Here is a 27,580-nt window from a genome sequence, read left to right on the forward strand (position 1 = left end):
TAGACATACAGTGGCAAAAGTATTTGGAAAATTAAGTCCCATTTTGAAATGCCCGAATGTCATTGTATTAAATAACAAAATATCAAATATATTTGTAATCAATAAATAGTGCAAAAGCTTTTCTCAGAACAAATGTAAGATTTCTGGAAGCCATTTTTGCAATTACTTTTTAGTGGATTTATGAAGTCGGTTCCCTGCAAGTTCACACAGGTGTCCTACTGTAGCTACAAGTGTCTTTCATCACATTAACTATGGAAATATTCCACTTACGTTTGAAAACCAAAAAAGTTTCACATTATTTTGTCTTCATTTTGAACACTATATCTATTGTTTTATCATTTCAAACCTTACAAACTTATTTTTGTCAAATGTTTTTCTTGAAAAGTGTAGGGTAGCCAAACACTTTACTCAAGCAGAAGTACAATTACTTAAATTTTTTTTTTTTTTAAATTACTCAAGTAGAAGTAAAAGTAATAATGTTAAAAATGAGTAAGAGTAAGAAAGTATCCAGTAAAAAGTATACTCAAGTAGTGAATAACTAGTTAATTTCACCTATAACGTAATGGATGTTTACTCTCCTATATTCCAGTACATGATACACAAATGTGTATCTGTAACATGCATTACAGAATGATTATTATTATTATTATTAATAATAATAATAATAATAATATTTTTATCATTGTTCATAATGGAAATTGTCATCATTCACCACCATGTTGTTCCAAACCCATATGACTTCTTTCTTCCATGCATCAAATTAAAGGGATAGTTCACCAAAAAATGTAAATGCTCTCATTTACTCACCCTCATGCCATCCCAGATGTGTATGACTTTCTTTCTTCTGCAGAACACAAATGAAGATTTTTAGAAGAATATCTCAGATCTGTAGGTCCATACAATACAAGTGAATGGTGGCCAAAACTTTGAAGCTCCAAAAAGCACATAGAGGCAGCATAAAAGGAATTCATATGACTCCAGTGATTTTCAGAAGAAATATGATAGGTGTGGGTGAGAAACAGATCAATATCTATAACTTTATAATATATAAAGTCCTTTTTTTTACTATTAATTCTCTTCCCTGCCCAGTAGGTGGTGATATGCACAAATAATTGAATCACCAAAAACACAAGAAGAAGAATGTGAAAGTGGAGATTTATTAGTAAAAAAGGATTTAAATATTAATCTGTTTCTCACCCACACTTATCAAATACCTTCTGAAGACATAGATTGAACCAGTGTCATTTGAATTCCTTTAATGCTGCCTTTATGTGCTTTCTGAGTCTCAAAGTTTTGGTACCCATTCACTTGCATTCTAGTATAAACTAACAGTGCTGAGATATTCTTCTAAAAATCTGTGTTCAGCAGAAGAAAAAAAAAACACATCTGGGATGGCATTAGGGTGAGTAAATGATGGGAGAATTTTCAATTTTAATTATTTCTTTAAGGAGATGTTAGACAGAATGCTAGCCTTAATCATCATTTACTTTCACTGCATGTTTTTTTTTCCCTCCTTATTTTGGAAGGGAACGGTGACTGAGACTGTCAGTCCCTAACATTGTCTAACATCTTCAGAAAGAAAGGTGGCATCAATACAGAAAGTTTCACAGGGTTGGAAGAACATGAGGGCAGGGAAATGATGATATAATATTAATTACAGGCTGAACTATCACTTTAGGGATGCTTCTCAGATTTGGATGAATCTGTCAATTAGAAGAGAGGTTTGGAAAATTTTTTCTAGTAATTATTATGGTGAAAAACGTGAACAGTGTCACACAGTCCCAAATTATATATAAAGTTGAATTATACACTAAAGCAAGATCATGCTTTATTCATGCCTTCTATCATTAGTTCACAGCTTTTTACATCCTGCGTGAATTTAGTTCAATGTAGTTCCAGCATTGTCAGTGTCGAAAGAGTTTAGATAATTAATTTTTTACACTAAGAATAAATTACACTTATTGATCTCTGTGTTTGGATGCTTGTTGTCCATGAGACATCTGTCAAACGCTGTTCATGCGGCAACTTTGCACGTGCAGAAATGCTCACAATCGCGATCGGCAGTGCAAAACATTTGCACTTAATGTGGATGTTTACAAGGATTTATACAGTAGGCACTGATATCAAAATGTAAACTTAGAAACTGAAGTCATAAGAGCCCACAGTACAGATTCACGCTGAAAATGAATGAGTATCACCATGACACAAACAAGCCCACACTGTCACAATCTCTACAACTTACCTCACTGGGTTTTCTTAAGATGGAGCTGCAACTTTAATCTTGAAATATATCCTTGTTTTGGTGTAAAATGAAGGCATTGTGTGGAGTGAAGAAATGTTTGTTTTGCACGCTTGCTGCTGTAGTGTTGAACGTGACTCGAGTGAACTTCCGCTGTCTTAAGAGTCCCATTCAAAAATCTCAATAAATTACGCATTTATTAACACTTATTAAATTAAAACCAGTAATGTAATGACAAGAACACTATCCATTGTAAAAAGTAAAAGTAAATTTTTTAAATCAGAAATGTGTTGAGTAAGAGTGAAAAGTATCCACCATAAAACATAGTCATAAAACTACATTTCTTCCAAAAAGTTACTCAAGTAAATGTAATGGAGTAAATGTAGCACATTACTACCCACATCTGCTTCCATTAAAATAAATTCTACTTAGTTTGATATTTTGTTATCTAATGCAATGAATTTAATTGATCTGTAATGTAATAAGTGTCCAAATGCTTTTTGGGGCCACTGTATATTTAATGCAAGCCTCATTAAACTGACAAGATCGACTGAACATACTAAATTTGTTCTTCATTGGCATAAGGGTGTATATGATGTACTTTTGTAGACGTATGAGGATTATTTTACCCTGAGCCAGAAGGAACTCCACCGTGTCCTGGTGTCCCTCTGAGGCGGCCATCATGAGTGGAGTACGCCCTTGTTTATCAGCCAGGTTGATGTCTGCCCCATGGGTCACTAAGAGGTCCACAATCTAAAAGAACGGGTACAGTGAAGACATGTACACACTGTCTATTTTTAAAGGAAAGTTGGAGGGAGAGTTTTTATTCATTACCTGCCAGTGCCCATGACGCACAGAGCTGTAGAGTGGCACCACCCCTCTCCGGTTGGGCTGAGACACTGAAGAGCCCCGCTCCAATAAAAGCCGACAAACCTCCAGCTTGCCCCGTCCTGCTGCTGCTGACAGTGCTGAGGAGGAAAAAAGAAGACAGCTGTCAATCACATTGAAGGAAGGAAGCTCTGTTCCAAAACCTAGAGAGCATCCTACCTAGACAACATTTTCAAGGGATAGTTCACCCAAAAATGAAAATTCATCTTTTACTGACCCTCATGCCATCCCAGATGTGTCTGACTTTCTTTCTTCTGCAGAACACAAACAAAGTATTTATATTTTAGAATATTATTTCAGCTCTGTTGGTCCACACAATGCAAGTGAATGGTGGCCAGAACTTTGAAGTTCCATAAAGGACATGAAAGCAGCATAAAAGTAATCTGTAAGACTCCAGTGGTTTTATCCATGTCTTCAGAAGTGATATAATAGATGTGGGTGAGAAACAGATAAATATTTATGTAAATTTTTACTCTAAATCTCCACCTTTGAATAGCCCCAACAAGAAGGTGGCTGAACATGAAAGTTTATATTTACAGTAAAAAAGGACTTAAATATTGATCTGTTTCTCACCCACACCTATCATATCACTTTAGAAGACATTGATTTAACCACTGGAGTCTTATGGATGACTTTTATGCTGCCTTTATGTGCTGTGAGTTCTGGTCACCATTCACTTGCATTGTGAAAACTTTCAGAGCTGAAACATTCGTCTAAAAATCTTTGTGTTCTACTCAAAAAAGAAAGTCATAAACATCTGGGATGGCATGAGGGTGAGTAAATGATGAGACAATGTTTATTTTTGGGTGAACTATCCCTTTATTGTATAATTGGTAATGTGTCTCGATTGACCACTTGTGATCTGATAACCCAAAATGGATGTTGATATCAGATGTAAACAAAGTCAGAGTCTTGGAGCGCTACCTGTCTCTCCCCACAGGGTATCATAGCTGTTAATCTGGGCACATTGTGTCTCCTCTTCATCCATCTCAGGCAAGTCCAAGAGATAAGAGACAATCTGAAAGACATAGACACAATTAGAAGCTACAATGGATGAGCAAGGAGCAAGGAAGGAATTTACCTTTCGCTAAGCCCAGACTTACAAATATAAATTAGCATAAATTAACTTGTATATTAACTGAAGTCATAGTAGAGGTGATGGCAACTTAAGAGTTCACAGTAACAGTGCATGCACTGTAGAAATGTTAAGAACAGTTCTGTAATGTTATCACTTATAATCACTAACAAATAAGTGTTTTCTCTTTTCAGTTGTCTGTGGTAAGTGTTTGCCTCAATTCTGATTCGCAGTCTCCACAGTTTTTAACCACTTTACAGCATAATTTTACATTCTCTTTAAAGGAAAATGGTAAATAAAATGGTTTGCAATCCCATGCTTCATTCCAGCCCAAGTAATCACATCCATTCAATTTTTTACCACTTTATATGAGCACAATTTACAGAAAACAGTGCTGTTCACAGATTAGAATTCATTTCTATTGAAGGTTCCATACAGCTTCTCTGAGCAAGTAAGAGTAACCAAAGCAGGCGGAGTTTAATGAAGGGGTGGTGTAAAACAGAGAGTTACCTCTGTATAACCCATGCTGGCTGCTGCTGTAAGAGCCTGCTGCATTGCAATGTTCTTGTTGAAGGTCACTGGTTGTGGTGATGTCTGTTGCTGAGTCTGTGCTTGTGTCTGTTGTTCAGTCTCTTCCTGTTCCTCCATCTGAGGATCAGCCTTCTGCTCGGACTCCTCCGGCGTATGCGTCAAATCGGCCTGCTGCTCTGTCTGCTCGGGGCTGGAGGGCTGAGACTGCTGGGGTGTTGCTTCTGTAGAAGAAGGCGTGGCCTGTGGTGTGGGTGAGCGTGTGGCCTGTGTTTGGGATGGAGAGGGCGTGTCCTGTGATTGTGTAGGAGAGGGGGTCTGGAGCTGTGTCTGATGCCCTCCAGTGCCCCAGTCACTCTGAATGAGGAACATCACCACCTCCAGGTGCCCCCGAAGAGCAGCATGCACTAGGGCACACTGACCATTTTTGTCCAAGTGGTCAAGCTGTGGAGAAGACAGATAAATAATAAGAAGTCCTAATGTTATCTTTGCAATAAATAAAATGCTGTTATCAAACTGTAGTACTTATAGTGTTGTGGAGCAGTGTTCGGTACATTACTCAAAAAAGTAATCCACTACAGATTGCCAATTATTTCTTTGAAATTGTTACTGATAACTTTATGGAAAAGTTACCACATTACTACAACCCCAATTACAAAAAGTTAAGACAAAATATAAAATGCTAATAAAAACAAAAAATAGTGATTTGTAAATGTAAATGACTTGTATTCAAACTAAAACAGTATAAAGACAAGGTACTTCATTTTCTCCCTAATCAACAGCATTGCTTTTTGAAGATTTTTCTTCTGAAATTGATGCCTGCAACAGGTTTCAAAAAAGTTGAGACAGGGGCAATTTAGGACTACTAATAATCTGTTGAAATAACAAGGTGATGTGAAACAGGCGAGGCAATCGTGTTATATATTTAAAAAGAGCTTCCAAAAAAGCCTAGTCCTTTAAGAGCAAGAATGGGTAAAGGCTTGCCAATTTGCCAACAGATGCGTCTACAACTAATCAAGCGCTTTGAGAACAATATTCCCTAAAGACAAATTGGAACGATTTTGGGCATTTTATCCTCTACAGTGCACAGTATTGTTAAAAGATGCAAGGAATCCAGTAGAATCTTGATGCGTAATGCTCATGAATGCACGTGCTATCCGATCTCTCAGGTGTCACTGTCTTAGAAACGTCATGCTTTGCAATGAATATCATAACAACAGCTCGGGAATACTTCAGTAAACCTTTGTCAGTCAACATCATTTGCTGCTGCATCCACAGATGCAAGTTAAGGCTTTACTTTGTAAAGCAGAAGCCCTACATCAACACTGTCCAGAAGCGGCATCAACTTCTCTGGGCTCTGTCTCATCTGAGATGGAAAGTAGAACAATGGAATCGTGTTTTGTGGTCCGATGAGTCCACATTTCAAATCGGTTTTGGAAAAAAAACAGCCAACATGTTCTCCGGGCCAAAGAGGAAAAGGACCGTCAAAGCTGTTATCAGCATCAGATCCAAAAGCCAGTGTCTGTCATGGTATGGGGATGTGTCAGTGGGCAAATTGCACATCTGTGAGGGCACCATTAATGCAGATATATATGTACACATTTTGGAGCAACATTTGCTGCCATTCAGATGCCGTCTTTTCCAGGGACGTCCCTGCATTTTCCAGCAGGACAACACCAAACCACACACTGTCTAGATTAAAAGTGCATGGCTGCGTAAGTAGAGAGTGTGGGTGCTAGACTGGCCTGCCTGCAGTCCCGACCTGTCTCCAATTAAGAATGTGTGATACATTATGAAGCACACAACATGGCAACGAAGGCCCCGTACAACTGTGCAGCTGAAGACCTGCATAATGGATGAATGGGGGGAAATTCTGCTTGCTTAATTTAACAAACTTGTGTCTTCAGCACCCAAATGCAAAATAAGTGTTATTTGAAGAAATGGTGATGTTATAGACTGGTAAACACTCGCCTGTCCCAACTTTCTGGAGCGTGTTGCAATCATGTGATTTGAAATGAGTGCATATTTTCAAAAAATGGAAATAAATTCACAAGGTAAAACATCAAATAATGTGTTGTTGCAGTGCTTTCAATATAGCACAGAGTGAATAGAACTTATAAATTCCATATGTATGCAAGTAACACTCAGCACCACATGTTTCTCCCTTATTATTTTTGCAATTCCATTTGGTGCAGCTAGTGGTGAAGAAATATCTTACAGCACCTTTAGCTACTTTAAAATGGTGAGTAGCTAGTAGCTTGGCAAGCTACAGTTTCAAAGTAGGTTTCCAAAAACTGTTCGTACTGAATCCAAGTAACTACGCTGGATATACGATGTATAAGGTCATGTGTGCATTACTAAGCAAAAAGTTAATTTTTTGGCAGCTGTATGTGTTAGACACTCTTGTACCTTTGCTTTCCTCTTGCAGAGGGCAGTAACTATCCCCAGGTGTCCAGCGGCGGCTGCGTAGCCCAGAGGAGTGAGGCCGCTCTCAGATGCTGAGTCTACACTGGCACCATATTCCAGCAGCACATTCACCATGTCCATGTAGCCTAGATGAGCATGCACACACAGCACTGGAGCATTGTTCAACACCTCCGTACGGTAGTTCACATTAGCACCGCCCAAAACGAGCAGTCGAGACACCTACATAAACATAAAAAAAAAAAAAAAAAAAACTAGAAGTTGGTAAAAGTGCAACTGTATGCTGATGTATAATTCAATCAAATATAGAGATTAACCGATATTGTTTTTATGACAGGTACGATAATTATTATTTTTATTTTTAAGTGTCCGATAACCGATAAATTTAATAAATATCTTTATTTCTAAATATTGTTTATATTGTTCAATATGAATATTTATGAAATATAATAATGGAATCTATCAACAGACCAGATATTAAAGGAATGTTCTGGGTTCAAAACAAGTTAAGCGCAATCTACAGCATTTGTGGCACAATACTGATTATCACAAAAATTATTTTTGACTTGTTCCTCCTTTTCTTTAAAAAAAGCAAAAATGGAGGTTACAGAGAGGCACTTACAATGGAAGTGGATGGGGCCAATTTTTGGAGGGTTTAATAGCAGAAATGTGAAGCTCATAATTTTATAAAAGTACTTACATTAATTCTTCTGTTAAAACTCGTGTATTATTTTAGCTGTAAAGTTGTATAAATTGTAATTTTGGATTTTAGGTTTTGTTGACATTACATCGTCATGGCAACGAAGATGTACAATTGGCAATAACTTTACACAGAAATAGTTAGTAAGTGATTTTATCACACTAAAATCATGTTTACACGCATTTTGTTTACGTCTTGTGACTAAACTTTTGAAACAGTGAGTATTTTAACAACAAATTGGCCCTCATTCACTTCCATTGTAAGTGCCTCACTGGAATCCAGATTTTTGCTTTTTTTAAAGAAAAAGAGGGGCCAGTCAAACTTGATTGTGGCAATAAATGTTATGCTACAAATGCTGTTGATTGAGCTTAACTTGTATTGAACCTGGAACATTCCTTTAAAGATCCAATAATCATACAAAAATGTCAGGCAAACCGATTATCGGTCTATCTCTAGTAAGACCAAAGCGTGCTCCTGCAGTAACATTTACAGTTGGTTTGAAGTGGAAAAGTACCTTTATGTTAGGGGTATAAAGGTTTCTCAATGATGAAAGAGCAGTAGATAAACTCTCCGTACTGTACGACACCCACAGCCCTTGCAAGATCGATGAGGAAACCCTGACCTTCTTACTCAGGCCCTAAAGCATGATAGAAGGAAATGATAATGGGACAAAAACCTTAACGCATTGAAGCATTCATTACCTGTAAAATATGGGCATAATGATGATCTATTATCACATACTTTGCATAACGTTCTTACCTTGAATATATGTGCTTTAAGTATGTGGTGACCCAACTCAATTGTCTGCTGTCTGTTTAGTTTGCTCTCTTGTCTGGAGAACCAGAAAGCTAGAAGAGTATGGCCATTCCTTTAAAAAAAGAAAAAGACATGCAGAAAGTGTAAGAAACACGTAATACTTCAAGCTACAATTTTAAAGTGACAGATGACAATGGTTGGTGGATTGAGAAAATTTACCAGCCATAAATATTTCTGCAGTGGCAGTGCTCACCTGGGATCACAGAGGAACTTGGTCTTCTCCCCTTCCTCTCTCCAGATCAGCCATTCTCTAAAGGAAGGGTGCACAAACATGCGAGTTCCATCCCGTCTTTTCACCAGGAAAACTGACAGGTTATCCATCCTCTGCTGGAAGTCTTCCCATTCCAGAGTTCCCTTCACAGAGCTGGCATTGATGGCTTGGTAGATCTGCTCATCAGTGAGAGGGTGCAGAGAGGCCAGGGTGACGTTGAGCAGCGGAAGGGCCCTTTCGAAGGACGACTGCGTGGGGAAGCGCATGTTACATTGCAGAAGGTAGACTTCAGCTAGGTTAACCGGGACTACCTTGTAGTTGGAGCTTTTGAGGACCAGGTAGCCGCGTTCGATCAGATCAAAGGTGAGCTTCAGGTAAAGAAGAGAGCCCTGACTGAGAGCCTTGAGGTGGGAACTGAGCTTGCTGAAGGTGGTGTTGTCCATCTTGCCATTAAGGGAGATATTGTTCTGAATCTCGACACTGCTGTGGATGCGGTGCAGGATGTAACTCTGCAGATCCTGGTCAATGGCGTCATTCTCCTCTAGAGCATCCAGAGAAATTCGGTGGAACGGGAGAGTTTTGGTGATTTCCTACAAGGAAGAGGTGTATTAGAGCTTAGTATTCAAACAGAGTCATGGTCATACAATAAAAAGTGGTAACCTACAATTGTTACCTTAAGGAGCTACTTCTACCTGATATAACCCTTAAAATTAGTTTTATAGGTGTAGCCTAATGTATTCAGGCTGATTTGGAGATGTTAAAGGGATAGTTCACCCAAAATGGAAAATTCTCTTATCATTTACTCTCCATCATGCCATCCCAGATGTGTATGACTTTCTTTCTTCAGCAGAACACAAACAATGATTTTTAGAAGAATATCTCAGCTCTGTAGGTCCATACAATGCAAGTGAATGGTGATCAGACCTTTGTAGCTCCAAGAATGTTTGTAGAAATTTCATTTTTGGATATACAATCCCTTTAAATAATATTTTTGACTTGAATAGAAATTTAGATTTTACTACATGTACTATATTTTTTCCATCATTCAGGATGTGAATATCATGATGATGGTCTCTTGGTTAGTCATTACTATGGCAACAGATATAGATATACCAGATATTGACAACACTGTCTTAATAAACTGATCCCATTTCAAAATACACAAAATGACAGTGAGGACTGAGAGTCCTAAAGATCAGATAAAAAAAAAAAAAAAAAATCAGATTTATGTGCAGTGTGAACAAAGCCTTTGTAAGTTTGTATGTGTACCTGCAGGGAGGTTCTGACAGTCACCAACAGTTTGAGCCAGACTGGGAACTTGTTAATGGTTTTACAGAGGAAAGAGACAATGGTGTCACCATAATCTGGTTTGTGAAACTCAGCCTCATTCAGACCATCAATGAGGATGATGAGGTCTTCATCTGGAGTGATTTTCCTCTCTGAAAATAGCATATAACACAAACTTTACACATATAGCAAATCTTTTGTGTCATCTATGGTGTTGCAGAGCATACTGCATATACTGCATCCAAATACTACATCCTTTTACTGTAAATCTTTCATGTCATGCATCTGACAAACTAAATTTCCTGAGCCATTTTTGCAGTTACTTTTTAGTAGATGTATGAAGTCAGTTCCCCTCAAGTTCAAACAGGTGTCCTAGCAAAGTAACTGCAGGTGTAGTTAATCAAATTCACTATGGACATGTTCGACTAACATTTGACAACCAGAAATTGACAATATTTTTTATATTGATATTTTGTAAAATAATGACATTCATACATTAAGTGGCATAAGTGTCTAAATACTTTAAAGGGCGGCTGTGTGTGTATTTATGCATGTTTGAGATGTCATGCCTTTATAAAGTGCATCCAGTGGTTCGAGCACCCCTCGTCTGAAGGCAGTGGGTGGATCTTGGACACAGGAGCGCAGACTGAGCATGCTCTGTATGTGCGGCTCTTTCAACAGCAGTTCTCTGTATGCGGCGAGTTGTGGCGAGCGACACAGCAGAGCTGCCACATTGTGCACAAACTCCGGCACCAGGCAGGTGTAGGCGTTATCTGCTTGACAGTAGTGATACGCCACGACCTACAGAGGGCAGCAAAAAGGAAAGCTGGTGAGAGAAAGCCAGTTTACTGTATTGACAATACAATTACTGGTACTAATAATTTTTCTAATAATACTAACATTTAAAATACCATGTAAGACAACAGTACCCAAATAATAGTTCACCCAAAAATGAAAAGTCTGTCATTATTTACTCAACTCCTGCTGTTCCAAATACTTGGAACACAAAAGGACACGTTTGGCAACCTCAGTCACCATTCACTTTCATTGAATGGGGAAAGAGCAGAGTCAACATTATTAAAAAAAAAAAAAACTTTCATGTGTTCCACGGAAGAAGGGAAATCATATAAGTTTGGGAAGAGATGAGAGGGTGTAAATTATCGCATCATTTAAATTTTTGGATTAACTCTTCCTTTAAGAGCAGCAAAAGAATATCTGACTGCAGTAGAGCATCTTTATTGACACCCAAAAAGTACAGTATGAGTGGCAAAGTGCTGAACTGCAAACTGTTTCTCTCCCAATTTGGAACGGGGCCTGACAAGCCTTTCATATACAGGTGCATCTCAATAAATTAGAATGTCGTGGAAAAGTTCATTTATTTCAGTAATTCAACTCAAATTGTGAAACTCGTATTAAATAAATTCAGTGCACACAGACTGAAGTATTTTAAGTCTTTGGTTCTTTTAATTGTGATGATTTTGGCTCACATTTAACAAAAACCCACCAATTCACTATCTCAAAAAATTAGAATACATCATAAGACCAATAAAAAAAACATTTTTAGTGAATTGTTGGCCTTCTGGAAAGTATGTTCATTTACTGTATATGTACTCAATACTTGGTAGGGGCTCCTTTTGCTTTAATTACTGCCTCAATTCGGCGTGGCATGGAGGTGATCAGTTTGTGGCACTGCTGAGGTGGTATGGAAGCCCAGGTTTCTTTGACAGTGGCCTTCAGCTCATCTGCATTTTTTGGTCTCTTGTTTCTCATTTTCCTCTTGACAATACCCCATAGATTCTCTATGGGGTTCAGGTCTGGTGAGTTTGCTGGCCAGTCAAGCACACCAACACTATGGTCATTTAACCAACTTTTGGTGCTTTTGGCAGTGTGGGCAGGTGCCAAATCCTGCTGGAAAATGAGCATCTTTAAAAAGCTGGTCAGCAGAAGGAAGCATGAAGTGCTCCAAAATGTCTTGGTAAACGGGTGCAGTGACTTTGGTTTTCAAAAAACACAATGGACCAACACCAGCAGATGACATTGCACCCCAAATCATCACAGACTGTGGAAACTTAACACTGGACTTCAAGCAACTTGGGCTATGAGCTTCTCCACCCTTCCTCCAGACTCTAGGACCTTGGTTTCCAAATGAAATACAAAACTTGCTCTCATCTGAAAAGAGGACTTTGGACCACTGGGCAACAGTCCAGTTCTTCTTCTCCTTAGCCCAGGTAAGACGCCTCTTACATTGTCTGTGGTTCAGGAGTGGCTTAACAAGAGGAATATGACAACTGTAGCCAAATTCCTTGACACGTCTGTGTGTGGTGGCTCTTGATGCCTTGACCCCAGCCTCAGTCCATTCCTTGTGAAGTTCACCCAAATTCTTGAATCGGTTTTGCTTGACAATCCTCATAAGGCTGCAGTTCTCTCGGTTGTGCATCTTTTTCTTCCACACTTTTTCCTTCCACTCAACTTTCTGTTAACATGCTTGGATACAGCACTCTGTGAACAGCCAGCTTCTTTGGCAATGAATGTTTGTGGCTTACCCTCCTTGTGAAGGGTGTCAATGATTGTCTTCTGGACAACTGTCAGATCAGCAGTCTTCTCCATGATTGTGTAGCCTAGTGAACCAAACTGAGAGACCATTTTGAAGGCTCAGGAAAACTTTGCAGGTGTTTTGAGTTGATTAGCTGATTGGCATGTCACCATATTCTAATTTTTTGAGATAGTGACTTGGTGGGTTTTTGTTAAATGTGAGCCAAAATCATCACAATTAAAAGAACCAAAGACTTAAACTACTTCAGTCTATGTGCATTGAATTTATTTAATACACGAGTTTCACAATTTGAGTTGAATTACTGAAATAAATGAACTTTTCCATGACATTCTAATTTATTGAGATGCACCTGTAGATTTTCTGTGGGATGCCAGTCTTGGAGACAAGTGGACTTAATTGGCCGCATTACAGCAGCAATTATTTTAATTAGCTGCTTTATTACTTGATTTGAAGGATGTAAATTCTTAAGTCACGTTGAAGTGGTCCAGACTAATGAAGTAAACTTTAAAAGCAACACAAGGGATAGAGGTAACAAACAGTGTTTTGAGGATCACATATTGCAGGTAGCAGAGGCGTTGTCGAGGCAAGGGAGCCAATGCCTGTTTAATCTATTCCCAAGTAATACTAACAGTGACACCAGAGGATAAAGTATCATAAAGAGGCAGCGTTTGTTTTATTCTTAAGCATGGCAAGAATGTTATAGGGGTAATAGCAAAATAGGATAATCCCAGATTGTTTACAACCATGTTTGCACCTATGCTAGCATGTTAGCAAAATAGCACCTTTAAGGATTATTGGATTCTAGTGTCTTTCAAGTACATATTTTCATAACACGTTTATTTCACTTTAAATTGAACACATCAGAAGCAATGTAATTTTCCAGAGCATTCCACAGCACAATGTAGTGACACCTTCCCAGCTCAGATTTCACCTTCATCTGTCCTAGTGTTTATTATTCAACACTTCTGAAATAAGCGAGAAGCAGACAAGAGCAGGGGGCCCGGTGCAGCTCATAATTCAGCACAACTTTACACAGAGAGAAACAGATAATTACTGTTTTCCAGTTTTGTTAATGTGTTCCAATCAGGCTGGCTGCCTATGGGGGTTTCTGAAGGCTGCAGAATTTCATGCTTAATACATATATATATATATATATATATATATATATATATATATATATATATATATACAGTATATACAGTATATACATATATATATATATATATATATATATATATATATATATATATGGCCTTACATCAGCACTGCTGTGATTCGGCCACAGGTAATCACAGCAGTGCTGATTTAGGGCCATAGAGCACGACTGCGAGTGTGATATTGCTTATATACAACAGTTCAATGAACAAGTAATTGTAAAAAAAATTTGGTAAAACTGAGTACGGTCTTACGGATCAGAATCTGCCATTGCTGGTTCAAAACAAATTATGTGTACAAGCCTCCGTTAGTAATTAAAAAAATTTCACTTTAGAAATAGTATCATGGCTTGGGCTGTTTCTAACAAGTTATTGGAGAAACAAGAATGTGTGTGTGTGTGTGTGTGTGTGTGTGTGTGTGTGTGTTCGAGAGAGAGAGAGATGGAGCATGTGTGATCACCTGTTGATGATGCTGTAGTGTGTTAGTCAGCTTTCTGAAGATAATGTCATTTTGGTCAAATTCATCCTTCTTTCTCAGTGGAAATATAGCTGTCCAAGTGGGGGTATTCCTCCCTATTTCATGGTAGCTGGTGTGCAAGAGTCTTTCACTATAGAAACCGCAATCTCCTCCACCATTTTGAACAGTATGTCCTCTCCAATGTGGAAACTCTGGTAAGAGGTATGCGCCTTGAGTTTTTGTAATTAATCAGTCTGCTGTGTCTCTCAGCTCTGATGAGCCTTAATGCTGAAGTTGTTAGTTTAAAGCCGTTTAAAGCTATTTCCTACCTTTAGTAGTGTAGTAGTAATACGAGCGATCACGTAGTGCTGATGAATGAAAACACCGACTGACGCTGACTCACTTCACGTAACCAACTGGCTCATATTACACACAAAAATGGTCTTTTGCCACCACCTGCTGGCTAAAATATGTAATGTCACAATATTAAATGTAAAGAGACAGATAGCTCTTAACATATCTGCACTGGTCTTACACTTTAGTTTAGAACAGCACAAACACAAGCGGAGTGATACACACAGAGAAGCGTCTGAGTGCTGATGGTGTGAGACCATCAGTACTCATAGAATATGGAGCCAGAATGATCTAAAAAATAATATATATACAAAATACAATTCATAAATGCGCAGCACATTTCATTCTCAAAATCTGATTCATAAATTCAAAATACAATTCATAAATACAAAAGTGAGAGCACAGATATTTCCCTGATTGCCCTCACAAATACATCTTACTTTAATAAATTCAAAATGTTTTCACAAAGTTCTTGAATTAATTTGCATCAAAAATTTGTGAATGTTGTAACATTTATTCATGGATTGTTGAATCTGCGTTTGCAAATCATCACGTGTGTGGATCGCTTTGGATTTGTGTGTGGCTATTTTTGAGACATTCCTGCCAGGTTGCGATTCACAAATAGGGTTTTTTTTGGGAGAAGTCCTCTTTAGCCAATCACATTGAGCTTTTAATCCACCAATCATAACATGCCATGCTGATCTGACTCGAGAAGCATAATGGATGTTTTTTTTGCGCAATGTGCCTTCATTAGTGCACAGAGAGGGACATTTTCAGCGTTTCAATATTGCAGCAGACCACACTCCACGAGTAAGTAAAGCAGACTTTCTATGTCTCATGGCATTTTATAACTCGTAATATATTATGAGGTTTGTTTTTAATAAGTGTGGCATTTGCAGAGCTGCAAAGCTGATGCTAATGACCTGTAGCCACACTTTATGAAGAGAAGCCAGCTCTCTTTACAATTAAGAGAAACATATTTTAACTCTAGTGTTTGTAGGAAGGTCGTTGTAATCACAGGTACCACAAGAGTGGGGAAAACTGAAAATAATTCTTCTTTGCCATGGTTCAATAAATGTAACAATTTCATTGGTTTCATTAAAACAACCAATGTTTTAATTATGAAAAAATAGTTTTGCAATCACATTATATGGATTGAATTTACATTATTTTAGCCAGAAAACCAAAGGTACCACATTTACAATTACTAGTAATTGAAAGGAAAATGGTACAATTTTAGCTTTACACCATTATGTCATGATTATTCAGTGATCTGAGTGTATGTAAAGTCAACGACTACTTGATTTCAATATTTTTCTTTATCCAGTAACAAAAATTGAATACATTTATGCATGTAGAAGGATTGTTTTTTTTTCTTTTACAACCCCTATAGCTTGTCATCCTGGATGTCTTTTTTTTCTTAATTCCTTAGGAATCACTAAAGTGTTGCGTCCCTCAGCGGTTCCGGTTACATTCTCCACCACCGTATGGTACATATCTTAGAGACAGGCTCTGGACACAAGAATACCTGCAATTAGGTGTGTGTGACAGTGGACGAGGAGAGGGGTGGGGATCCAAGATTTAAAATGTCAAAAAACACTCTTACCCACCTTATTGAACTTGGGCTGCCTCTGAAATGTGTTGCCAAACTACTGGGAGTCTCTTGAGCAACATTGTTTAGGAGGTTGGCTGACAATGATATGTCAGTAAGAGCATTGTATAGCACCTTTACTGCTGATGAGCTGGCGACAGAGGGGAAGAACTCTATACCAGATGCTGGATAACAGATGGTCCAAGGGGCTCTCCTGACACCAACCACAAACTAATCAGGTATGTCTACATGCCATTCTTTATATCACAATTGTAATGTGAATTCAAATTGGGGGAATGATTGCAAAGTACTTTCAGAGTGTAGTTGGTAAAAATAAAAAAATCTCTCATTTTGAGGTACAACAAATACACACTACTGCTATTTACACTGGCTTTCTGACTCACCCTGAGATGCTATGAACCCAACAGTGTGTTCTCAGGGAATGTGTGTGAGCAATTTATTTCTGGGCACTTTCAATGTTTCAAGGGATGTCATGTTTTATTAGGTACAACATTATAATCTTTGGAGGAATAGATAGTTATTCGTGAAAGGTAAGATTTGTCTTGTTTTTAAAGAAGTATTCTCTTTCAAGAATTTACATGCACACCTGCTAATATTTATTCTATAGATAATGTACCTAAAAGTACTAAACAACAGTCTCTCTGACACCCATTTGGAGTGACGCTGTGAGTGAATATGGGTTTTTCACTGAGGTAACAGTATGTATTAAAATAGAAACGTATATATTTGCCAACCTTTACTGTTGTCACACAGTACTGCTGTTATCTCTGCTTAACCTGCTAGTCCATAATCGATTGTGAGTAACTGTAATGCATCGTAATGTTTGATGCTTTGTTTGTAGACTGAGAGGTGATCATGGAGGTGAAAATTTAGAAGTAGCACAGCTAATGTTTTCTTTTCAGTTCGTTGAAGGTCAGACCTTTACTGTGGAAATAAGGATATGGATAAGGCTCTGACATTCTACACACATCTTAGATCAGCTGCCCTTATGACAATGAAAGGACAAACAAAAACACAACTTAAGTTGTCAGCACACCAGCATATAAATTAAATCACCTCTGATTATGAACACTTTTACTAGCAATGAAATTGTTGTTGTCAGTTCTACGAACTGAAAACTTCAGCTGTGCTACTTCTACATTTTCACCTCCACCTACTTTTTCTTTTCACGAATAACTATCTATTCCTCCAAAGATTATAATGTTGTACCTAATAAAACATGACATCCCTTGAAACATTGAAAGTGCCCAGAAATAAATTGCTCACACACATTCCCTGAGAACACACTGTTGGGTTCATAGCATCTCAGGGTGAGTCAGAAAGCCAGTGTAAATAGCAGTAGTGTGTATTTGTTGTACCTCAAAATGAGAGATTTTTTTATTTTTACCAACTACACTCTGAAAGTACTTTGCAATCATTCCCCCAATTTGAATTCACATTACAATTGTGATATAAAGAATGGCATGCAGACATACCTGATTAGTTTGTTGTTGGTGTCAGGAGAGCCCCTTGGACCATCTGTTATCCAGCATCTGGTATAGAGTTCTTCCCCTCTGTCGCCAGCTCATCAGCAGTAAAGGTGCTATACAATGCTCTTACTGACATATCATTGTCAGCCAACCTCCTAAACAATGTTGCTCAAGAGACTCCCAGTAGTTTGGCAACACATTTCAGAGGCAGCCCAAGTTCAATAAGGTGGGTAAGAGTGTTTTTTGACATTTTAAATCTTGGATCCCCACCCCTCTCCTCGTCCACTGTCACACACACCTAATTGCAGGTATTCTTGTGTCCAGAGCCTGTCTCTAAGATATGTACCATACGGTGGTGGAGAATGTAACCGGAACCGCTGGAGGACGCAACACTTTAGTGATTCCTAAGGAATTAAGAAAAAAAAAAAGACATCCAGACCTTATTGAACATATCAGAGCTTTAAACCAACAACTGTGCTGATGTTGTCTCAGGATGACAAGCTATAGGGGCTGTAAAAACAATCCTTCTACATGCATAAATGTATTCAATTCTTGTTATTGAATAAAGAAAAACATTGAAATCAAGTAGTCGTTGACTTTACATACACTCAGATCACTGAATAATCATGACATAATGGTGTAAAGCTAAAATTGTACCATTTTCCTTTCAATTACTAGTAATTGTAAATGTGGTACCTTTGGTTTTCTGGCTAAAATAATGTAAATTCAATCCATATAATGTGATTGCAAAACTATTTTTTCATAATTAAAACATTGGTTGTTTTAATGAAACCAATGAAATTGTTACATTTATTGAACCATGGCAAAGAAGAATTATTTTCAGTTTTCCCCACTCTTGTGGTACCTGTGATTACAACGACCTTCCTACAAACACTAGAGTTAAAATATGTTTCTCTTAATTGTAAAGAGAGCTGGCTTCTCTTCATAAAGTGTGGCTACAGGTCATTAGCATCAGCTTTGCAGCTCTGCAAATGCCACACTTATTAAAAACAAACCTCATAATATATTACGAGTTATAAAATGCCATGAGACATAGAAAGTCTGCTTTACTTACTCGTGGAGTGTGGTCTGCTGCAATATTGAAACGCTGAAAATGTCCCTCTCTGTGCACTAATGAAGGCACATTGCGCAAAAAAAACATCCATTATGCTTCTCGAGTCAGATCAGCATGGCATGTTATGATTGGTGGATTAAAAGCTCAATGTGATTGGCTAAAGAGGACTTCTCCCAAAAAAAACCCTATTTGTGAATCGCAACCTGGCAGGAATGTCTCAAAAATAGCCACACACAAATCCAAAGCGATCCACACACATGTGATGATTTGCAAACGCAGATTCAACAATCCATGAATAAATGTTACAACATTCACAAATTTTTGATGCAAATTAATTCAAGAACTTTGTGAAAACATTTTGAATTTATTAAAGTAAGATGTATTTGTGAGGGCAATCGGGGAAATATCTGTGCTCTCACTTGTGTATTTATGAATTGTATTTTGAATTTATGAATCAGATTTTGAGAATGAAATGTGCTGCGCATTTATGAATTGTATTTTGTATATATATTATTTTTTAGATCATTCTGGCTCCATAATAGAACGTCTCTCGTCCAATCAGATTCAAGGACCGGAACTAACTGTTGTGTGTGTGTGTGTATATATATATATATATATATATATATATATATATATATATATATATATACTGTCTGTATATAAGTGTGTGTGTGTGATTATAGAAAGAGAAACTGTGTGAGGATGATTTCATTTAACGCATCTCTGTCAGTGTGTTTTTTCAGTTTGATACTATTGTGCACCTTAGCGGAAGGATCCAGAAAGCAAAAACAATAAATGCCTGAATCCCCTTCAATGAAAATGAAAGAAGTGTGATGCCAGTGGCATACCGTTTTGTTTTTTGGTTTGCAGGCAAATGGATAATCAACATTTGAGCATCCCAGCGAACACAGAATGTTCCCCTAATGTTAGTATATGGTTCCCATTTGTCTATTGTTTCCAACTCTTTACGTTCTAAGAATGTTCTTTTTGGGTTTTATTTTTAAAACCATTAACTAACCTTCCCAGAACATTGCAGGAAGATTTTTGTGTGAAAACCTAATACGAACTTAAAGAACGCATAATAGATCAAAACAAGACTGATTTTTGATGTGATGTTGTAGTTTGGTTGCTGAATTCGGTTTCTGGAATTTAGAGGTTAAAAGTAACAAGTAAAAAAAAAGTAAAGCTTTAATACGTCAAATCCATGCAATTAATTGTACAAAAAATAACCCGTTAAACAAATAAATTGAATTAATCATGTCCCTGGACCATAATAAGGAATTCCATCAGAGCAATTCAAGCTTGAAGTACCACCTGTTTCAGCAGGGGGCAGTAAGCAAAACTCCTGCTGTGTAGGCAATGTGCAGCTGTACAGAGAACAAACTAAAGTCAGGCTTGCTTGATGCTAGCAACAGCACAGATGAGAATGTGAACTTGCGTTCACAGCAGGAGGGAGCACAGTTCTGAATGCAGGGATCTTGAGATGTGTTTTTCTAACTTTCAAACTGTTTAACTTTAAACAGTGACCTAAAACGTTGTTTATGATGCAACATAACCACAGTGAGATGCTCCAAAAGCATCCGTCTGACGCATGTGTACAGTAAAGTGTACTTAGAAATATATATATATACTGCCTTCTAAAGACACTCTTTGTATTGTCTTGCCAATGTTTTACTCATCTGCCACAATAATATAATGCAATTTAATTATCTGAATTATTATTTTCATAATACATGATATATTTCTAATTATTAAAATATAGCTATTTATAACTATTTTACCATTATATATTCTATTATTGTTATCTGTGGGGCTTTCTCAGCAAATATTTATATATGTGATTAATTGCGATTAATTTGGTTAATTAATCACCATATCATGTATTTAATTTGATTAAAAAAATGTATCGATTGACAACCCTAGTAAAAAGGGAATGTTAGAGGAACCATTTTGTATAACCTAAAACAAACGTTCTATTTCCATAACATTCTATAAAAAACTTTCCTGGCTAAACAAAACACAACCTTAAAGCTTTATTCTGGGAACATTCCCAGAACATTCTGAGAACCAAAAATTGTTAGTTGGGTTGATGCATTGTTTACTGTTATTGTGATTCCTGTCTAAATACATTTCTGCCACCTCTGTGTGACATTAAAGGGAATGTGTTAACACACAGTATACATGCCAAAGTATTTATGTCCCGTACGCCAGTGTGTAATGCTTTAACAAGAAAAAATAAGGTCATTTAGGTCCAGTGGCACACAGCTCTTTGAATACAACAGAGAAAGTGAAAACAAACTACAGGTGGATGTGGAGATGTTGGAGAAATGAGAGAGTTCAGACGCAGAGTCATGGGAGTGCCAACCAGAGAGAGAATCAACTGTATTAGAAATTACTAATTTACTCACAAAAATGTTTTAAAAGGACTTAAACCACCCAGAAAGGGCACAGAGAGAGAGAGCGAGAGAGAGAGAGAGAGAGAGAGAGAGAGAGAGAGAGTGTGAGAGTCGATTATTAATGCATTGATTTAACTAGATCTAATAGCTTGGACAGGAAATTGCTTTCTGCCTGGCTAAATATTTTGTGAGGCTCACCGGCAAACGTATTTTTTCTTTTTTAAACATATCTGCATAATGCAATAGCTGTGACTGAGACAGCAAGTCTGGATAGTTTAAGATGGGGCTTTTGTGTGTGTGTGTGTGTGTGTGTGAAGAGAGATGAAAAAGCAATTATAATGGTCAACAGGATCTATTTGTGTGCATGTATTATGGCCCAGAAAAAATTTGACAACTGTGTGTGTGTTTGCACCTGCGACGCAAGCCTCCTCATGGCCTCCTCCTGTCTCCTCCTCATTTCTGGAGTTCCGGGGCAACTTCCTCCTCCCAGTGTACCATGGGAAAGCTGGGGATGTGTGAGAGGGATACCATCGCCATCTGACCGCACACATGAAAACAATACATTTTCCCATTATTGTGTATGTCATCCACTTTCCCAGTATATGCTAAGCCATTGCTAAGGTTTTCAGAGTATATTATAGCGGGTTGTTAGGGTTTTCAGGGGTGGCTGTTTACTGACTTAAGTTAAAAGAGCCCATCTGCAAGTCCCGATGATATTCTGGTCCTGAAACCACCCAGAACACACTAGCAACCACCTAGCAACATGCTAAAAACACTTAAAACACTTTCGCAACTGCATAGCCACAACCCAACACAACCACCAAGTTTTGCACAAGCAAGTCCCACTCACTTTTTCTTCAGATATTGTAAGATTTAGTTCCCATGACATATCGCTTCATCAAATGTACCAACATTTTATCTTTACTCAGAGCCAGTGAATTAGAGCACATATTAAACTTTTTAATAGAAAATTTTGTGTTGACAGACCATGACAGCTCTGCATTTGTTATATCCAACACAGTTTTTTGAGCTCGAACTGGCTGCTTTGACCTTCTTTGACCAACTAAAGTACTCTGACATCCCCAATACTCCAAAAAGCACAAAAAGGCATCATAAAAGTAATCCATACGACTCCAGTTTTTTTATCCATATTTTCAGAAGTGATATGATAGGTGTGGGTGAGAAACCAATAATCAATTATTTCAGAAATCGCTATTTAAGTCCTTTTTTGCTTGAAATTCTTCTCCCTGCCCAGGAGGGGGCAGTATGCATGAAGAATGTAAATCACCAAAAACACAAGAAGAAGAATGTAAAAGTGACCTGTTTCTCACTCACACCTATCATAGCACTTTTAATTTAACCACTGGAGTTATATGGATTACTTTTATGCTGACTTGTGTGATTTTGGACCTTCAAAATTTTGGCACCCATTCACTTGCATTGTATGGACCTAAAAAGCTGAGAAATTCTTCTAACAGTCCTTATTTGAGTTCAGCAGATACACATCTGGGATGGCATGAGGGTGAGTAGTGAACTATCTCTTTAATATGCAGAGAAAACAACAAACAAGCCATTTATAGGATAATTACCACCAAAAGTGTAAAGATTGTGGTTCTGCGGTGCTATCAAAACATTGCTTTGTTTGTAAGAGCATCCCAACCAGCCAGATCCAGTAAGACTGGCTCAGCCAATGGCATGAGTTTGGGGTGGGACTATCTTTTTTGTCAAATCAACAACAGATGGAGGGAGCGTTCAGGAAATCTGTTTGAAAAGTTTTTGCTTTTTGCAATTCCGTTTGGTGGCGCAGAAATTACACACTGCAGTGTTCAATGTGGCATAGAACCACCATGGCTAGAAGACAGCTAAGAGTGCAAGTCTTTCAGTCGAGAATCATGGATTTTCATCGTTCTATATTTACTGGCCTTTTTTTTGTTTTACAAAAACATGTTTTATATAAAGTTTTGCATTTAACATAAAGTCCCGTATGCTTACGTTTGGGTGATGCCTGTGGGCTGTCTGAGGCGATCTGTCGCATGCGGTTGCCATGGCAGCTGAGAGCCACGAGGCGTGAGATGATGGCAGTCTTGCCATAGCCGATGTTGCCCACCAGGATCACGCCACTGTTGGTGGCGAAGTGGGAGGTGCGCAAGTAGGCATCAATCTCCTGGAAAAGCCAATCACGGCCAGTAAACACAGAGTCCATGGTGATACTGGGCACCTCAAAAAGCAAAGGCTTAAGTGCTATATCCTGCAGTCTGTACGGAGTGAATCGCACTGTGGATGGAGAGAAAGAATAAAAAGTTACAAATGTTTATGAAAAAATACACTACCATATGCATGTACCCTCACAAGGCTTCACAAACACACAAAAATAACCCACAATACAATCATAAAATCAACAGATACATATGCAAACAGACAGACACCTAAATTAGCGTTCACACTGACAGCAATTTGCAGTAAAAATGCAACCGTAAGTAATTCGTTTTCTATGAGAGTTGCGACATGAGCAACAGCAACTGTTGGGGATGCAATGTGGGTGTATCCAGTGACTGGACAAAGTTAATAGAGTTGAACTTTATGCTAATGAGCAATATTGCTGTACTACCAATGGAGTGAAGACATCAGCTCACATGATCTGTCTCCTGTGAGATACTGTAGAGTACAGGCAGGATGGGAAACTTCATGTTTCTGTAGCATTTTTACTGTTCTATTTGATTTGTTTTGTCCCAGTAATAAAAATTACGCATGAAAAAATGTGTGAAAATTGTCAGCATTCCAAGTGAGTCTGATTCACGCATGATCGTTCATCATGATATAAAGCATTATGTAATGCTGTACAAATGCTTTCACCTCCAGAATTGTAATTTTTAGAAGCATGAAAACTGATTAATCCAGCAGTAGGAACATCTACTAATGACCACTAGTGCGACGACCTGATGTACTCCAGCAATAAAATCACTTTCAGTGATTTTTTTTTTTTAAGACCAGAGCTCAACTTTATGCAAATGAGCATTGACGCCATGCGGCAAGTGTGGGAGTGCAGACAGTAATCTGTCACCAATAAGATTTGTTAGATACTGTACATTTACATAATATATATATAAATATATATATATTATTTACATAATACTCTTGACTACATTTTGTTAAAAATTTCTTGATGTCAATAAAAACTCATAAAAAACTGTTAATTTTCCTTAAAGGAGCCAGATAAATTTTTTATTTATTTTTATTTATTTATTTATTTATTTTTTACTTCTGGTCATGAAGTTGAGGTAAGTTGCAGAGATGTGGTTATTTATTTTAATTCTGAAATTATATTTATGAATTTTATTTTGAACCATATGGTTTTATTTGATAAATTTCATATACATTCATAAGTGCACACTTGGAAAATCTAAATCTATATTGTTTATTGAGTCTCTTAAATATATCAATAATTATAAATATAAATCTACAATTTTACTGGCTAAAGAGTGGAATATAATGGAAGAATACAATTTTGAAATTCTGTCATTTAAAACTTTTCCTGTTTTATTATAATAATAATAATAATAATAATAATAATTATAATTATTATTATTATTATTATTAATAATATTTTTTTAATTAGGGATGCACCGATACCACTTTTTCTATTCCGATATCTGAAATCTAAGAATCGGCCGATACAATCCCAATCTGATACCAGTGTTGTTTTTTTATTCTATCGGTTTAGAATACCTTTACCTAATTGGGGATACTCTTTTATATACAGGTGCATCTCAATAAATTAGAATGTCGTGGAAAAGTTCATTTATTCCGGTAATTCAACTCAAATTGTGAAACTCGTGTATTAAATAAATTCAATGCACACAGACTGAAGTAGTTTAAGTCTTTGGTTCTTTTAATTGTGATGATTTTGGCTCACATTTAACAAAAACCCACCAATTCACTATCTCAAAAAATTCGAATATGGTGACATGCCAATCAGCTAATCAACTCAAAACACCTGCAAAGGTTTCCTGAGCCTTCAAAATGGTCTCTCAGTTTGGTTCACTAGGCTACACAATCATGGGGAAGACTGCTGATCTGACAGTTGTCCAGAAGACAATCATTGACACCCTTCACAAGGAGGGTAAGCCACAAACATTCATTGCCAAAGAAGCTGGCTGTATCCAAGCATGTTAACAGAAAGTTGAGTGGAAGGAAAAAGTGTGGAAGAAAAAGATGCACAACCAACCGAGAGAACCGCAGCCTTATGAGGATTGTCAAGCAAAATCGATTCAAGAATTTGGGTGAACTTCACAAGGAATGGACTGAGGCTGGGGTCAAGGCATCAAGAGCCACCACACACAGACATGTCAAGGAATTTGGCTACAGTTGTCGTATTCCTCTTGTTAAGCCACTCCTGAACCACAGACAACGTCAGAGGCGTCTTACCTGGGCTAAGGAGAAGAAGAACTGGACTGTTGCCCAGTGGTCCAAAGTCCTCTTTTCAGATGTTTTGTATTTCATTTGGAAACCAAGATCCTAGAGTCTGGAGGAAGGGTGGAGAAGCTCATAGCCCAAGTTGCTTGAAGTCCAGTGTTAAGTTTCCACAGTCTGTGATGATTTGGGGTGCAATGTCATCTGCTGGTGTTGGTCCATTGTGTTTTTTGAAAACCAAAGTCACTGCACCCGTTTACCAAGAAATTTTGGAGCACTTCATGCTTCCTTCTGCTGACCAGCTTTTTAAAGATGCTGATTTCATTTTCCAGCAGGATTTGACACCTGCCCACACTGCCAAAAGCACCAAAAGTTGGTTAAATGATCATGGTGTTGGTGTGCTTGACTGGCCAGCAAACTCACCAGACCTGAACCCCATAGAGAATCTATGGGGTATTGTCAAGAGGAAAATGAGAAACAAGAGACCAAAAAATGCAGATGAGCTGAAGGCCACTGTCAAAGAAACCTGGGCTTCCATACCACCTCAGCAGTGCCACAAACTGATCACCTCCATGCCACGCCGAATTGAGGCAGTAATTAAAGCAAAAGGAGCCCCTACCAAGTATTGAGTACATATACAGTAAATAAACATACTTTCCAGAAGGCCAACAATTCACTAAAAATGTTTTTTTTATTGGTCTTATGATGTATTCTAATTTTTTGAGATAGTGAATTGGTGGGTTTTTGTTAAATGTGAGCCAAAATCATCACAATTAAAAGAACCAAAGACTTAAACTACTTCAATCTGTGTGCATTGAATTTATTTAATACACGAGTTTCACAATTTGAGTTGAATTACTGAAATAAATGAACTTTTTCATGACATTCTAATTTATTGAGATGCACCTGTATAAAGAAACACAAACCTCTAACTGAACATTACTTCAATATAAATGTATAGTCGATTAAGAATTTTTTTTTTTTTTGTTAACTAGTCTGCTGGAAAATGTAGCAGCAAAATTAATAGTAATTCCAGTATCAGTCATCAGTAGAAAAGTAGCCAGTTTTGTTTGCAACATTTTTTCAACTTGTATCTGGACTTTAGAGGATTCCTTTTTGTTCAATTTAGTTGAACAAAAATCAGATATCAGTCCACTTTTCAATCACAAAGTAATTTTTTGGAACCCATTAAACCTAAATATTGTAAAATTTTGTAAACAAATAATAATATATAATAATAATTATTATTATTACTATTATTATTGACTTTTAGAATTTTAAAATACAAGAGTAATATATTTCAGTTGTCCACCTTTATCTTGAAAACCCTCAGGCTTTTATTTTGATGATCATAACACTCCAGGAAGTCCTGTCTGTGTCTGTTTGTGGGCTACTTCACAGTAGTTTTATTTACTTCTTCAAATTCTGGCAAAATGGCCTTCTGGTGCCATCTAAATGCATATTATAAGCAGGGGTGTAAAGTAACGAATTACAAATACTCACGTTACTGTAATTAGTAACTTTTCCCAGGAATTGTACTTTTTTAAGTAGTTTAAAAATGGTATACTTTTACTTTTATTTGAATATATTTTGTGCTGTAACTGTACTTTTATTACGCTATTTTACCACCATCTGTGTTCGCTACATTCCTGTCCAGATTTTTTTTTAATCCATCAATATGATTGGCTAGGGAGAGTCTCATGACTCCTGTCAAATCAAACATAAAAAATTTAAATGGCAGCTGGAGATCGGGCACCAACTGTTATGGATGTGGAGGATGCCTCAAGCACAGTTCAAAAATGTAACATCACGGCCGCACCTGAAAGGGCTTTTCGCAGTGAAAAAGGCCAATTGTTTGATTGTGTCATATGAGTTTAACATGCTCAAGCATTAATCCTGCCTTGAATTTGAAGAAACATTGTGGTAAATTT

At 37.4% G+C, this 27,580-nt stretch overlaps 1 protein-coding gene across 2 annotated transcripts in view; it reads right to left on the reverse strand.

Annotated features, from left to right (window-relative positions):
- The window catches only part of LOC127427369 (protein TANC2-like), a 117,232-nt gene that overhangs the window by 11,236 nt on the left and 78,416 nt on the right, over nucleotides 1–27,580 (reverse strand). For both annotated transcript variants that reach the window (XM_051674939.1, XM_051674938.1), the window contains exons 6-17: nucleotides 23,232–23,513; nucleotides 21,652–21,776; nucleotides 10,738–10,969; nucleotides 10,151–10,320; nucleotides 8,864–9,471; nucleotides 8,614–8,722; nucleotides 8,369–8,491; nucleotides 7,140–7,376; nucleotides 4,713–5,174; nucleotides 4,052–4,145; nucleotides 3,074–3,207; nucleotides 2,869–2,992 (exon numbers count right to left, since the gene is read on the reverse strand). In XM_051674939.1, coding sequence (XP_051530899.1) covers nucleotides 2,869–2,992; nucleotides 3,074–3,207; nucleotides 4,052–4,145; nucleotides 4,713–5,174; nucleotides 7,140–7,376; nucleotides 8,369–8,491; nucleotides 8,614–8,722; nucleotides 8,864–9,471; nucleotides 10,151–10,320; nucleotides 10,738–10,969; nucleotides 21,652–21,776; nucleotides 23,232–23,513 — 2,700 coding nt within the window. The remainder of the gene's footprint in view (nucleotides 1–2,868; nucleotides 2,993–3,073; nucleotides 3,208–4,051; nucleotides 4,146–4,712; nucleotides 5,175–7,139; nucleotides 7,377–8,368; nucleotides 8,492–8,613; nucleotides 8,723–8,863; nucleotides 9,472–10,150; nucleotides 10,321–10,737; nucleotides 10,970–21,651; nucleotides 21,777–23,231; nucleotides 23,514–27,580) is intronic.

Source organism: Myxocyprinus asiaticus, chromosome 36 (assembly GCF_019703515.2).
Source record: "Myxocyprinus asiaticus isolate MX2 ecotype Aquarium Trade chromosome 36, UBuf_Myxa_2, whole genome shotgun sequence".
NCBI lineage: Eukaryota > Metazoa > Chordata > Actinopteri > Cypriniformes > Catostomidae > Myxocyprinus > Myxocyprinus asiaticus.